The sequence below is a fragment of the Podarcis gaigeae genome (assembly GCF_964106915.1).
Source record: "Podarcis gaigeae genome assembly, chromosome: 15".
Lineage (NCBI taxonomy): Eukaryota > Metazoa > Chordata > Lepidosauria > Squamata > Lacertidae > Podarcis > Podarcis gaigeae.
The window spans coordinates 36,757,156-36,769,671 of NC_139692.1; the positions used below are offsets into that span (position 1 = coordinate 36,757,156).

The 12,516-nt window shown below is 47.7% G+C and overlaps 1 protein-coding gene across 1 annotated transcript in view; it reads left to right on the forward strand.

Annotated features, from left to right (window-relative positions):
- Positions 1-1,969: 1,969 nt before the first annotated feature.
- CLUH (clustered mitochondria homolog) overlaps positions 1,970-12,516 on the forward strand; it is a 74,355-nt gene continuing 63,808 nt past the window's right edge. Inside the window, exon 1 of the mRNA XM_083714287.1 lies at positions 1,970-2,307. Coding sequence (XP_083570413.1) covers positions 2,190-2,307 — 118 coding nt within the window. The 5' untranslated portion in view covers positions 1,970-2,189. The remainder of the gene's footprint in view (positions 2,308-12,516) is intronic.

The window sequence follows — 12,516 nt, forward strand, 5'->3', positions numbered from 1 at the left end:
TCCTAAGCTGGGCAGAAACTTCCCACACTTTGGGAAGGAGGCACCCAGGAGACATTTAGGGGACTAGCCTAGCCCCTCTAGTCCACCGACCACACGCCAATGACAGAAAGTGTTTGGAGGGGGTGGGCCATGTTATTATAAAGCAGCATTGAAAGAGATGAGTGCGGCACTTGGCTTCAGAGAGAACGAAGGAAAGCCAGAGATATTCAGCAGGGTGAAGATCTGTTGGTAATGAAGTGGCCAGGATAAGTGGCGTATTACATAAACAACCAAAGCGTGACAGGTACTTTCTCCCATGAATGAGTCACTCCTAGTCACCGTTGAGCCCAAGTCTGAGAATGTGGCATCTACAGGTGATGGGACACCTGTTCAGAAGAAGATGCTGACTCAGGATTCACTTCTGGGTTCAGTTTCACTGGGCAAGCAAGTCGACTTGAAAGCAGTTTCCGTTGTGTTACTCTCAGGTAACTTTGCCAGTGAGAATTTACCCTAACAAACACATCTTTGCCTGGCTTCTTGACACATTCCTGAAAGCCCTTTTCCACCCAATATAACACGTGCACCCCTCCAAATATACACATTTTTGCACCTATTGGTTGGAGACCTGCATTGCAAAATTCAGAGAAGTGTGGATTTCAAAGGACAGCAATGTCTCGGCTTGTGTATTGGTTTGAGAGGTTTTAGGTAGGTAGTTTCTCATTAAAACCCAAACAAAAATCAAACTCCCCACCCCATCCCTACTCTCAGGTAAGTGTGCATCAGATTGCAGCTTAGCAACATGAAAAAACTATAATGTTGCTGCAATTAGGGCTGACAGGTCAGTGTCTAGTTAGGTAGCTGCTAGGGACCATCCTCTTATTGCTCCTTGCTCTTTATTTATTTATAAAGGTATTTATATACCTCCTTCTCATAAAACATCACGGCAGCATACAAGAGACTTTCAGAAGGAATACAGAATAATCATTAAAATGCCTGAAAACAGGTTTTTTAAAAAAAAAAAAAAACTTCCTTAGGCCTGTCTTCAGATGGAAATTTTTCAAAAGACACCTGAATGTCAAATGCAATGATGCCTGCCAAATCTCTGCGGAAAAAAAGTATCCCACTGCATGAGATGGGCAACACTAAATGCCTGACTTCTAGTTGAAGCCAATGAGGCGTGTTTATAAATGGGAGAGGACTAAAAGTATTCCTCTGGGTGTTCTCACTGACCCGGGGGGCTACGACAGTCCTTAAGGCAAACTGGGCCCCGGTTGTTTGGGGCTTTGCATAGCAACACACTGGCTATTCACCTGCACTGACAGAACTGTATGGAACAACCTTACATTTGCAGAGCAAAATGTCCTTTTGAGTTATATGTCCAGCACATGGAACCTTACAAAAGGACAATATGAACGGACTCTTTGTGCCCTTACCATGGCCAAAAGACTGATACAGATGAATTGGAAAAATAAAAATGCGGCTCCCTTCTGTGATTGGATTGAAGACTTATACAAACTCGCAACATATGAACAACGTGACTATAAACGCAGATTCACCCTGGACAAATTTAATGAATCCATTCTTACAAATACTGTAATAGGTTAAGATCTGGTGAAGTAGCATAACAACTTTGTAAAGTATACAGCTTTGGGGGGGTTTCCCCTCTCCCCCCTCTACTTTCCCTTCTAAACGGGGTGCTGTTTCTTTCATTTACGCCTCGCCATATTTAGCGCACCTAGAATGATGTACTTTTTGAAGTTCCAATGAAGAAATCGGGGGGGGGGGATACAAATTGGGAAGCAAAGAGACACAACTTATTTTTAAAAAAACCATTTAAATTGCAGCTTGGTCATTATACTCCTTCCCATCTTCTTCTCCACTCCTTTTCCTCTGTCCTCCTCCTCCCCCCCTTGCCCTCCCCCTTCCCTCTGACTCCGCTGTCCCTTTAAGGCGTTTCTGCCCCGCCTCTTCCGCCCCCTTCCCGTTTTTTGTCCCAGCCGGGGCACCGTCGCCGTCGCCGGGCGGAGTTTGACTCGAGCAGAGGGTGGGAGAGCGAGCGAGAGAGCGGCCGCCGGAGGTGAAGCGCGCACCACGTGGGGCTGCGAGTGGCTCTCTCCGTCCTTCGCAGCAGCAGCAGCAGCAGCGCCAGGAGCAGCGGCGGCGCCTTCGCCAGAGGCAGCGAGGAAGGGGAGGCGGCGGAGAGACCGGCCATGGTCATCAAGGCGGACGAGGTAGCTCCTGCAGGGGCGGCGGCGGCAGACGAGGACCAGCAGCAGCAGCAGCGGGGCAGTCCGGGCCCGGCCGGCAAGGAGCCGGAGCTCAGAGCAGGTGAGCCGTCTTGCGCGGTCGGATCCCGGGTGGATCCCTCCTCCGGGTTCCCTGCAGCGTTTCACCTTCGTTCCCAAGGAATGACAGCCCTGCCCACGGGCAAAGTGTTTCAAACTCTGCTCTCTCCGGCTTGTTGCCTACTCGCGAGTAAGACCCCAGCCGGAGCGGGTGGGTCTGACTCCCTTTCGTTACTCTCGAGCAGACCTAACGCTGGGTGCAACCTTTTTCGCTTTGGGGACGGGAGTTCCGCTGGAACAACTCGCCGCCCTCTTATTTTTTTATGTGTGCAGTGTGCATTTCGGTGCGCGCGGTTAGTTTCTTTTTCTTTGCTTTTCCGACAAGTGTGCTCAAACCTGTTCTCCTCCCCCCCCCCTAAAAAAATAGAGAAAGCTGCAATCCTTTTAAGCATGTTGTACTATTTGTAGGTTGTGGGGGGGGGGGGGGTTAGGGTAGGGAGAAAGCGCCGGCCCCAGTGTAGCTGTCTCGCTTGGGCTGTTTCTTGGAGTAATGACCCCTGTCTCTCCCAGCCCTTTGGAGATGGCGACCCGGAAAAATTTCCTGTTCCTTGGCCTCTTACGGTTCCATATATGTGACCTTTCCGACCGTGGTTTGCAAGGTGGCTTGTGACGTGTGACGTGTGAAAAGGTTGCAGTTCTGTATATGCTTCCCCCCCCCCCCATTAAGCCTTGCTGCTGCTCTATGTGGTGTCAGTGACGCTTGCTTGTGAGTAAAAGTCTCTAAGGTGGGTTTCTAAAGTAGGCGGCCTTAACATCCGCTTGCTTTCACCACATTCTGGGCTAAATCCCCCAGCCCACCCCGTTTTGGAGGTGCTTACTCTGGAATAATCTCTTGAATAATCTTGATGCATTCCCAGCAATGCATTGAAAGCGTCTTACAAGGCCAAATCATTAGAATAGAAATTAAAATGAGATATTTGTATTGGGGGGGAGGGGGCTTTCTCCTTGAACATGACCCATATTTTTACAACTCGGCCGCTACAGTGGGTTATTGAGGTCCCTGCTTCGCCTGCTGTGTGTATCCTTGCTTGCGAGTAAGCCCGGTGGAACTCACTGGGACTTTGACAACAGAAGCCTGGGCCTTGAGCTGTGACCCAGATTCGCCCACCCACCCCTTGGTGGCAGCGAACTTTGTGAAAGTGTCCGCCTTGTGTTGACAGCCAGTCGGCACCTTCTTTGCATTCGGGGACCCTCCCAAGTGTTGAACTTCGGACTCTTAAGGGGAGTTATTTGCAACCTCACGTGGTCAATCATTTCCCCAGCCCACGCAAGGACGCCTAGATCTACTTGCCCATACTGAGGAGCAGTGGCTGCGGTGTATTGCAGAAGAGTAATCCTTTGGCTGGTTTTCCCACTCTTGGGAAGGATCCATACTTGGGGGGGGGGGGATGAAATAACTGTTAATCCCCCCTCCCCATCTGCTTACATCATAACACATCTTTTTAGGCTTGAGGGTCATGACCTTTGGCCCTCTTCCCCCATGACTCCCAGGATTTGTGAATGACCCCTGCGTAACCTTATTTGCAAATGACGTCCCACTGGCAAGAAGGGAGGGTGGATAGCCTTGCCTTTTTCCTTGATAATACCCAGTTGCAAGGATTTATTTGTTTTTCTGTACTGAGGAGCATTCCATCCTTTGAGAGTGCCCCCCTTTCCCCTGAAATGGTACAGCTCGCACACAGATTCCTCACCCCCACCCTTAGTTGGTGTAAACTAGGCCTGTCCTGTAGTAACTATCTCATTTGATCTGATTCACACGCTTTGCTTGGGAGTCCCCTGATACCTATCCCCCAATGTGTTTTGTCTGTAAGGGTTAGAGTACTGATCTTGGGCTTGGGAGACCAAAGGTTCAATTGCTCCTCGCAGCCATGAAGCTCACTGGGTGGGTGACCTTGACGCCAGTTGCCGCCTCCAATGTCCGCCTCACAGGGTTGTTGTGCAGCTAAAATGAAGGGGGTGAACCATGTAACTAGGCTGAGCTTATTGGTAGGTGCGGTGCATAAATGCTTATACATTGGTACCTCGGTTTAAGAACGTAATTCGTTCTGGAGGTCTGTTCTTAACCTGAAACTGTTCTTAACTTGAGGTACCACTTTAGCTAATGGGGCCTCCCGCTGCTGCATGATTTCTGTTGTCAGGTGTGGGGCATAAATGTTAGTACAGTGGTACCTTGGGTTAAGAACTTAATTCTGTTCTTAACCTGAAACTGTTCTTAGCTTGAGGTAACACTTTAGCTAATGGGGCCTGCTGCTGCTGCTGCCACCGCGCGATTTCTGTTCTCATCTTGAAGCAAAGTTCTTAACCCGAGGTACTATTTCTGTGTTAGCAGAGTCTGTAACCTGAAGTGTCTGTAACCCAAGGTACCACTGTAATAAGTAATGTAATTATGTAGTACAGTATAGATGTCAAAATAAATAAATAAAGCCTGTAACCCAGGGTCCGAATGTGTAGCAAAGTCCAGATGTCCTCTGAAGTTTTGTGTCCCTGTGATGGTGCATCATAGAGGAATTAGGCAATCAGTAGCTACTAGCAGTATTAGAAACTCAGATATATAAGCTAATCGCTAAACAGCACCTTAAACCTAGGTTACAGTCACCACAACGTCCTTTTTTTACATTGAGATTTATTATTATTATTATTATTATTCATTTCCATATCGCTTTATATTTTAAAGAAAACAAAAACCTCAAAGTGGTTTGCAGCAGATCAAAACATCAAATAAAACCATCCCAAAGTCAAGCTTCAAGGAAAATATTTCAGATCCTTCTCTTACTTACATTTTCCTTTCCCCATTCACCTGCTTAATTTATATAGCTGCCTCAAAGGAGAAGGAGAAGTGCTCTAGGAAGCCAGTGTGGTTGTAGTGGTTAGAGCATGGGTAGGCAAACTAAGGCCCGGGGGCCGAATCGCCTTCTAAATCCGGCCCACAGACAGTCCAGGAATCAGTGTGTTTTTACATGAGTAGAATGTGTCCTTTATTTAAAATGCATTTCTGGGTTATTTGTGGGGCCTGCCTGGTGTTTTTACATGAGTAGAATGTGTGCTTTTATTTAAAATGCATCTCTGGGTTATTTGTGGGGCATAGGAATTCATTCATTTCCCCACCAAAAAATATAGTCCCAGCCCCCTGCTGAAAAAGTTTGCTGACCCCTGGGTTAGAGTGTGAGACTAGGACCTTGGGAGATCAGGGTTCAAATCCTCCCTCAGTCCTGAAGCTCTCTGGGTGACCTTGGAGTCGGTCACAGCCCCTTAACCTACTTCACAGGGCCGTTGTAGGGAACTGACCAAGGAGGGGGTGAACCATGTATTCCTTGGAGAGAAAGGCGGGATAAAAATGCAATAAATAAGCTCTTCTGCTTGCCTGCTTGAGAAAATCGCTAGCCTGGCATCCAGAGATCTCCACGCGGTTGCCATTGGACCAGTGCTAGTTGCAAAACACTCCTGGCTAAGTTCTACTAGGCATGATGGCTATGGCTATACTCTGTCTTCCCCATCAGAGGCAATAAATGCTTCTGATAACCAATTGCTGGAAGACCACAGGAGGGGAGTTCTTTTGTGCTTGGATCCTGCTTCCAGGCTTCCCATTGGGGCCTCTGGTTGGCCACTGTAAGAGCAGGTTGTTGTAATTGCTCAGCTACTGGCAGGATCCAGTAGGGCTGTTCAGGAACCATTGACCGCCCAGAAGCTGTTGGCCTCCCATCAGCCCCATCTGATGTGGTCAGCGGTCATGGACAATGGGGAGTTATAGTCTTCCCAACCCACCTGAAGCCCTTGAGGGTGTCTTCTTGTCCAGAGGCAGTGAAATGAACCTAGAAACAGCATTTGCTGGGTCAGGCCAAAGGTCTGCTGTTGGCTGCATAGAGGCAAGTGTCCCCTCTGGTTGCAGGTCCTCATCATCTGTTATTCCCGAGATACACTGCTCTTGGCAATGGAGGTTCTCACCTTGGTTGTCCAGCGGCATATACTGTACTGCCTCCTACACATGGAATCACAGGTGCTTTCTTAGTGGAGAATGAGCTCCCCATCTTTCCTTGCTTTTTTTGGGGGGGGGGGGTTTAGAGCTGTAGAAATTGAGTGAGGCGCCCTCAGTTCCTCCTCTTTGAGAAGAGGGCCAGAACTGCACATCAGCTGAGGGAGACAGTGGAAGGGCGTCTCATTTGTGGAATGTGAACCCAGAATAAGTGAACCGAAAGTTGACAAACTTGGTCTCTTTGTTTCTTGGGGCAATGTGAATAACTAGAAAGGGGTAACCGAATTGTAGAGTTGGAAGGGACCACAAGGATAATCTAATCTAGGTTTTCCCAAACTTGGGTCTCTGTTTTTGGACTACAGTTCCCATCATTCCTGACCACTGGCCCTGCCAGCTAGGGATGATGGGAGTTGTAGTCCAAAAAACAGCTGGAGACCCAAGTTTGGGAAACCCTGATCTGGTCCAACCCCCAGTGATGCAGGGATCTTTTATGTGACGTGGGGCTCGAACCTGTGACCATGAAATGAAAAGTTGCTTGCTCTACCAACTGAGCTGTCCCACGACAACAGTTGTTGTCAGTGCTATTTTTCTAGGGGGGAAATGGTTCTGGAACTCACCATGAATGCCTCCCGTGTTATTTTGTAATGGCAATGGCGCCCACCTGAGAGGTGCTGGAATTGAGTTCCGGCTGGGGGGCAGGGGAGCCATAGTTTCTGTCCTCTTTTGGGGGGCTCCCTTGCTCTCCTGCTGCTCAGAACTGAACCAGGATGACAGAGGGGGAATCCTGGCCCTCCAGATGTGGTCTAGAGGACCACAGGTTCCTACACTTGTGAAGTTTGGTGTTGATCAGAGTTTCCCACACTTGAAACCCAGTCAGATGGGTATTGTGGTTATTGTTTTATTATTATTTATTATACACCACCCACCTGGCTGGGTTGTCCCAGCCTCTCCTGGCAGTTTTCAACACATAGGTAAAGGTAAAGGGACCCCTGACCATTAGGTCCAGTCGTGGCCGACTCTGGGGTTGCTTTATTGGCCGAGGGAGCCGGCATACAGCTTCTGGGTCATGTGGCCATCATGACTAAGCCGCTTCTGGCGAACCAGAGCAGCACACAGAAACACTGTTTACCTTCCCGCTGGAGCAGTACCTATTTATCTACTTGCACTTTGACGTGCTGTCAACTGCTAGGTTGACAGGAGCAGGGTCCGAGCAGGGACTCACCCCGTTGCGGGGATTCGAACTGCTGACCTTCTGATCGGCAAGTCCTAGGCTCTGTGGTTTAACCTACAGTGCCACCCATGTCCCCTCCAACACATAGAAAAGCATAATAAAACATCAAACTTCTCAATACAAGGCTGCTTGTACATACGTGCGCAAAGAGGTTCACAGGTTTGGGGTGGGAAAGCCAGTTGCTCGAATCCAGTCTTTCATGGGTCCTCTCTTAGGGAAACCTATGCTATAATCACCAAGAGCCCATGGGCTAATATTGGGGGTTCTTTATTTATTAAATGGTTTATACCCGCTATTTCAGCTGTCCCAGAAGGGCCCTCAAGATAGCGCACATCATCAAAATAATAAAGTGCAAAAAAGTGACGTTAAAATGGCGGCAACGCCCAAATCTCTTTAGGACCCAAGAATGTAAGTTGTTGAAGGACAGGTCATTGGGTTAGAGGGTCCGTTTTGCATACAGAGGGTCCCAAATAGGGTTGGGAGTGACTTCCTGTCTGAAATTCCAGAAAACCGCTGCCAGTCAGTGTTCAGAACATAGAGCTGGATAGACTGATGTTCTGACCTGGTAGGAGATGTTTTCTTATGTGCCAGTAAAGGCCAGGTGGAGGGCAACTCTCATCTCTGAAGGTTCCATTGAGAAGGCTTTGCGATAACTTATTTTGTGAAGAGATAGGCTGAGTTCTTCCTGGTGCTGGTTTGTTGTGGAATCAGATCTATCCATCCATCCAAATAACATCTTCTCATCTGTATGGCAGCCATTTATTTTGTCCCATTTTATCCGCTTTTATCCTTTCTGGGGGAAATCTGATAATCTTGAAAAACCAATGTAGACCTGTAGCCGACACCCTGTTTGCGATATCTTGGAGACCCATTTGCAACCATTGTTAGAAACTTGGATATAAAAGCCGATCTTACACTTGGATTACGGTTGCCGCGAAGGAATGTCTTGCCTTTTTATTATTTTTCGTTTCACTTCAATACCACTTTATATTTCAAAGACAGAAAATCTTGAAGCAGTTTATAACACATAAAAAAATCAAATAGAAACAATCCAGAATCAAAACAAATTCAAGCATCAAGGAAAATATTTCGGATCTTTCTCTAAGTGACGTTTTCCTTTCCCTTATTTGTTTGTTTGTTTACCTACTTAACTTAATAGAGCTGCCCCATAGCAGAAGTACTCTAGGGCAGTGTTTCCCAACCTTGGGCCTCCAGATGTTTTTGGCCTACAACTCCCAGCATCCCTAGCTAGCAAGACCAGTGGTCAGGGATGATGGGAATTGTAGTTCAAAAACAGCTGGAGGCCCAAGGTTGGGAAACACTGCTCTAGGGAGTACTCAGAAGTACTTGGAGTGGATGTTGTCTGAAACTCTGGAGAGTTGCTGCTGGTTAATATAGCCAATGTGGAGATAAATGGACCATTGGCCTGACATGGTGACGGAGGAAGATGGCAGCCAGGGCCACTGCCACCCCCCAAATGGACTGGTTGTAAGTACCAAGGCAACCAGGTGGGGGCTGGCTGAGGGTAGGCTTAGCTTGGCCACCTGAAGGATGCTTCCTCTCATGAAATCCTGGAGAGGCAGCAGTTGCCTGCCAGTGTAGACAATACTGGATGGACTCGGTTTAACGCCGTTTACTATGTTGCTAAGTCACTGGGTTTGTGTGTGTTTACTTTGGGATAATAAAGGCACCAACAGACAAAATTGCATTCCTGTGCTCTGTTCAACAGGAGCAGGAGCAGCCATTGCCCTATCTGGGGCTCCTTAAAGGTAAAGGACTCTTGATAGTTAAGTCCAGACACGATTGACTCTGGGGTTGCAGTGTTCATCTCGCTTTATTGGCTGAGGGGGCCGACATTTGTCTGCAGACAGTTTTTCCAGGTCATGTGGCCAGCATGACTAATCCGCTTCTGGCAAACGGAAACGCCGTTTACCTTTCCGCCGGAGCGGTACCTATTTACAGTGGTACCTCGGGTTACATACGCTTCAGGTTACAGACTCCGCTAACCCAGAAATAGTGCTTCATGTTAAGAACTTTGCTTCAGGATGAGAACAGAAATTGTGCTCCGGCGGCGCAGCAGCAGCAGGAGGCCCCATTAGCTAAAGTGGTGCTTCAGATTAAGAACAGTTTCATGTTAAGAACGGACCTCCAGAACGAATTAAGTACTTAACCCAAGGTACCACTGTACTTGCACTTTGACGTGCTTTCAGATTGCTAGCTGGGCAGGAGGAGGGACCGAGCAAAAGGAGCGCACCCCGTTGTGGAGATTCGAACTGCCAACCTTCTGATCAGCAAGCCCTAGGCCCAGTGGTTTAGACCACACCGCCACACACGTCCCTGCTCCTTATACCTTCTAAATGTGCATTTGGAGGCATTAGATACCCACCCAGCTTAGCCGCTTGCATTCTGCTTGTAGGAAGGCTCATAGCTCCGTTTATGGAGCATGGGGCTCTAAATCTCAGTGTCGTGGGTTCGAGTCCAACGTTGGGCAAAAAGATTTCTGCATTGCAGGGGGGGTGGACCAGATAACACTTGTGTTCCCTTCCAACTCAACAATTCCATATTCTAAGGTGTGTACCTGTACCTCTGTCAATTCTGTTGCCCGTATGACATTCTCCACCTAATCATTTCGCCGTCCCTCAATCGGGGGTTTCTCAAACCCCTCTCCTTTTGGACTGAGAGCTGGGGAAAGTGTGGGAAGGCATATGGAGAAGAACCTTCACCATTCACAGTTAAATGACAGTATGGATGAGCCCTGTAGCTTACCCTTATTTCGGTAATCTTTTGAGTGCAGGGCTTTGCCAGTGAGTGTGTTGACAAAAGAGAGTGATCCTGGGCTGGTGTTTTCCCCCCATTTTTTTAAAAAGGAAGGGGAGGGTGTTAAGGTGTTACCTGGTATTGCTGCCAGAACTTAAATTCTCTTTCTTTCTTTCTTTCTTTCTTTCCCTCCCTCCCTCCCTCCCTCCCTCCCTCCCCTAACGGAGTTGGAGCCAGAGGCTTGTACTGTACAGGGTTTAATCTGTGCCAGGCTCTAATGCTGGGGCTAAATTCCGGCACATGTGTCCTAACAAACCCTGAGAATGTGCAGAGTGCAGTGATGTGAGCTTTCCAGAAACTTGAAGCAAGGGGGGTTTTCACTGGACAATTTTTAGTCTGCCTTGGGGGGGGGAATTTGGATGCTCTAAGAATGATGTAACCTGGCATGTTTAGTTTATTTGCATTTAGTAAATAAAGCTTAAAATGCAATTAATGTTTGGTGTTTTACTATGTTTTTATATGTGCTGTAAGCTGCCCAGAGTGGCTGGGGAAACCCAGCCAGATGGGCGGGCTATAAATAATAAAATTATTATGATAGGTTGTCCTAATACTTATTTGGCACCTATTCATTGTTTATGAATGAACTTATAAAACAGAACATTTTCTGCCACACACTGCTGAGGCTAAGTCACAATGGACTTGGGGAAAGTTGCAATGGGTATGAATCTGTGTGCTCTCTGTGTATATATTTTATTTTGCCAGGGAGAATAAGAATCCTGCAATCTGACTTTCAGAATCCATATTGGTGTTCTAATGTTTATTTTCCACATGGTTGCAATTGGACTTGCGCCAGTTGCAAAGCGTGCCTGGCTAATTTCTAACACTGGGCACATGCGGGTTACGGTGGCCTTACCACCCTCTCACAAAACATCACAGCCATGTGCAGCAGCATCCTAAATAAAGCTTTGAAAGCAGTTCAGCCTCGTATGAAAACTTGCTGGAGGGAAAAGTTCCAAGAAGTAGTACAGAGTTGAGTTTGGGCTGTTTGGTTCCTGTTCTAAAGTAACAAGACAATACTGTTTTCTCACCTGCACAGTCATTCTCTACATGTAGGCTATAAAATAGGTTTGATTTTGGCAGTTTTTCCTGACTCCTGCCCCGCCCTGATTTAACCGCACACTTGAATGAACTCGTCAGTAGACCAGGAATCTTTGGGGGTTTTTTTAATGCTGCTGTAAAACGTTGCTACTTTTAATGCTGCTAAACTTTGCACGGCCTTAATGCAGCCCAACGGACCTTCCAAAGAACTGCTGCTGTGAATCTGCGCCCACTTTCAAGTAACCATCTGTGCTATAGCTTTCTCACTAGCTACGTATTATGACACTGGGTTGCTTTGCTTTGTTTTGGCTTCACGTGGACCTGCAGAAAATCAGCCGATGGCCTACGACAAGTGAAGCCACTACAAGAGCAAAAGTGGGGGTGTAAAATGTATTGTGCTTTTGGTCTGGTAACACAGATGGGGTAGATTGCAGTGCTTCCCATTCTACAGATGGGGAAAACTGAGACTGGAAGACAAAAGCTGCACACTTCGCTTCTCCCAGAGAGGGCACTGTTTGCGGATTTGGAGTAGTCCTTTGGGGGGGGATTATTCTGCTTTATTATAGGGACGCGGATGGCGCTGTGGGTTAAACCACTGAGCCTAGGGCTTGCCGATCGGAAGGTCAGCGGTTCGAATGCCCGCGATAGGGTGAACTCCCCTTGTTCAGTCCCTGCTCCTGCCAACCTAGCAGTTCGAAAGCACATCAAAGTGCAAGAAGATAAATAGGTACCACTCAAGCGGGAAGGTAAATGGCGTTACCGTGTGCTGCTCTGGTTCGCCAGAAGCGGCTTAGTCATGCTGGCCACATGACCCGGAAGCTGTCTGCGGACAAACACAGGCTCCCTCGGCCTATATAGAGCAAGATGAGCGCCGCAACCCCAGAATCGTATGAGACTGGACCTAATGGGCAGGGGGTACCTTTACCTTTTATTCTGCTTTATTAGTTGTTCTATGATGCTTCCCCAAGGCTACCACACTGGGCTATTTGGAATAGTCTCGGCACTGACCCACACAACTTTGTCCTAGCTATAGTAGAAGGGACGACCATCTCTATCTTTTAAATGCACTCACAAACTCTCCTAGACTGCCACTGATTTTAAAAAATATTTTTAGTAGCCTGCTGAGAGGCCCATAG